Source organism: Mandrillus leucophaeus, unplaced genomic scaffold (assembly GCF_000951045.1).
Source record: "Mandrillus leucophaeus isolate KB7577 unplaced genomic scaffold, Mleu.le_1.0 Scaffold359, whole genome shotgun sequence".
Classification (NCBI taxonomy): domain Eukaryota; kingdom Metazoa; phylum Chordata; class Mammalia; order Primates; family Cercopithecidae; genus Mandrillus; species Mandrillus leucophaeus.
In genome coordinates this window covers 1,430,444-1,432,688 of record NW_012103798.1, presented here as the reverse complement: position 1 = coordinate 1,432,688, position 2,245 = coordinate 1,430,444, and the positions used below count along the sequence as shown (strand labels likewise).

Here is a 2,245-nt window from a genome sequence, read left to right as displayed (position 1 = left end):
AAAAAAAAAAAGATTTGTATAAAATAAAGCTGTTTAAAATAGAAATTAAACAGCATGTAAAAGGAAAACATGAATCATGTACACTGTAGACTAACATAAATGCTACACATTTTATTTAGTTTAGAGTTTTCTGATAACCAAGACAAAAATGATAAACTGGATGTGCAAATCTTTATTAGCTTATCAATTATTAAAGTCTGTGAAACACATAAAATTTTTATGAAGCTTTGTTGAAACTAATTTTTATGAAGCTTTGTTGAAACTAGTAGTACATTCAAGTTTAGGACAAAGTGTATGCCACCATCATGAAAAAAATTAACATTCAGCTTTTGATTAACACATACAATCAACAGTAATTCCATTCCACCAGTCTCATTCATACCTATACTAGCCTCCTTTTTGCATTTATTCTTCCCTCCTCTTTTTTCCTTATCCTATAAAATCAGATTGTAATCCCAGCACTTTGGGAGGCTGGGGCAGGTGGATCACCTGAGGTCAAGAGTTGGAGACAAGCCTAGACAGCATAGTGAAACCCCGTCTCTACTAAAAATACAAAAATTAGCCGGGCGTGGTGGCTCATGCCTGTAATCCCAGCTACTCAGGAGGCTGAGGCAGGAGAACTGCTTGAGCCCTTGGGTGGAGGTTGCAGTGAGCCGAGATTGCAGCACTGTACTCCAGCCTGCGCCACATAGTGAGACTCTGTCTCAAAAAAAAAAAAAATCACGATAACTACTGACATTTAAAAAAATGTGATTTCCTTCATACGCACTGAAAAGCCTCCCCAATCCCCAGTGAGTGTCAGTGGAAACCACACAGGGAGCCTGGTTTCCGCCCCAGTTGGCAGTAATGAGGTGCCCATCTCCATCTACTCTGGAGTGGTATCGAAGGAGGCCTACTTGACATTCAGGACTTGCATTACTGCCTCATGACAATTAGGCCACATGCCCTACTAATGTCAGTGGAGGCCACATGGGGAGAGTAATGAAAATGGAAGCCTGGTGAGGAGCCAGAATGCCCACTCTACCCAGCAGTAACAAGAAACTCCCTGCCCCTCCCCTCAAGTGTCAGAGTGAGGAACATGAATTTCTACTTCCATCTGGCAGTAATGAAGTGGTACCTCCCACCACTTCCCCTCATGGAGCATTGTCAAAAGGAGCCAGATAAAAGGATTAAATAAAATCTAGAGCCTCATAACATGATATGCAAGATGTCCAGGCTGCAATATATTAAAAAATCACTCATCATACCAAGAACTAGGAAGATCTCAAACTGAATTAAAAAAAGACAATCCGCAGATGCTCAACATTGAGGAACGTGTTAGGATTATCTGACAAAGATTTTTAAACAGGACCTTGTCAATACTTCAGTGAGCAATTATGAACACGCTTGAAACAAATGAAAAAACAGAAGGTCTCAGCAAAGAAATAGAAATATCAAGACCCAAATGGAAAGTTTAAGAAGTGAAAAATACAATAACCAAAATAAACTAAATGAATAAAATCAATAGGAGAATGGAGGGGACAGAGGAATCAGAGAATTGGAAGCCAGAAAATAGAATTCTTCAATCCCGCCGGGTGCTGTGGCTCACGCCTGTAATCTCAGCACTTTGGGAGGCTGAGGTGGGTGGATAATCTGAGGTCAGGAGTTCAAGACCAGCCTGGCCAACACGGTGAAACGCCATCTCTACTAAAAATTCAAAAAAATTAGCTGGGCGTGGTGGCGTGTGCCTGTAATCCCAGCTACTCAGGAGGCAAAAGCAGAATTGCTTGAACCCAGGAGGGGTTGTTTGTAATATTCCTGTATCCTTTTGATATCTGTAAAACCTGTAATAATGTACACCATTTCATTCCTGATAGTGTAATTTGTAACTTCTCTCTTGTTAGTAAGTTTGTCAGTTTTATTAATCTTTTCAAAGAACCAGCTCTTTTTTTCTCTTTTCATTTAAATTGATTTTTGCTCTTTATTTCCTTCATTGGGTTCATTTTGCTTTTCTTTTTTAGGTGCTTGAGGTAGGAGGAGCTTGGATTACTGATTTAAGACCCTTCTTCCTTTTCCTTCCCTATCCCTTTCCCTTTCCTTCCCTTTTCCTTTCCCTTCCCTTCCCTTTCCCGTCCCTTCCCTTCCCCTTCTATAGTTCACATCAAAAAAGAACACAGATTTGATTTCCTTCCTGGAATGCCAAAATTTGTTGTTCTTTTTTAAAAAAATTCCATCCTTGTATGTCTTTGGGTTATCAACCAGAGGT

The 2,245-nt window shown here is 39.9% G+C and overlaps 1 protein-coding gene across 1 annotated transcript in view; it reads right to left on the bottom strand.

Moving 5' to 3' along the window:
• Positions 1 to 380, bottom strand: part of TIMM9 (translocase of inner mitochondrial membrane 9 homolog (yeast)) — a 7,289-nt gene extending 6,909 nt beyond the window's left edge. Inside the window, exon 1 of the mRNA XM_011989608.1 lies at positions 345 to 380. Coding sequence (XP_011844998.1) covers positions 345 to 380 — 36 coding nt within the window. The remainder of the gene's footprint in view (positions 1 to 344) is intronic.
• Between the last annotated feature and the right edge of the window lie 1,865 nt (positions 381 to 2,245).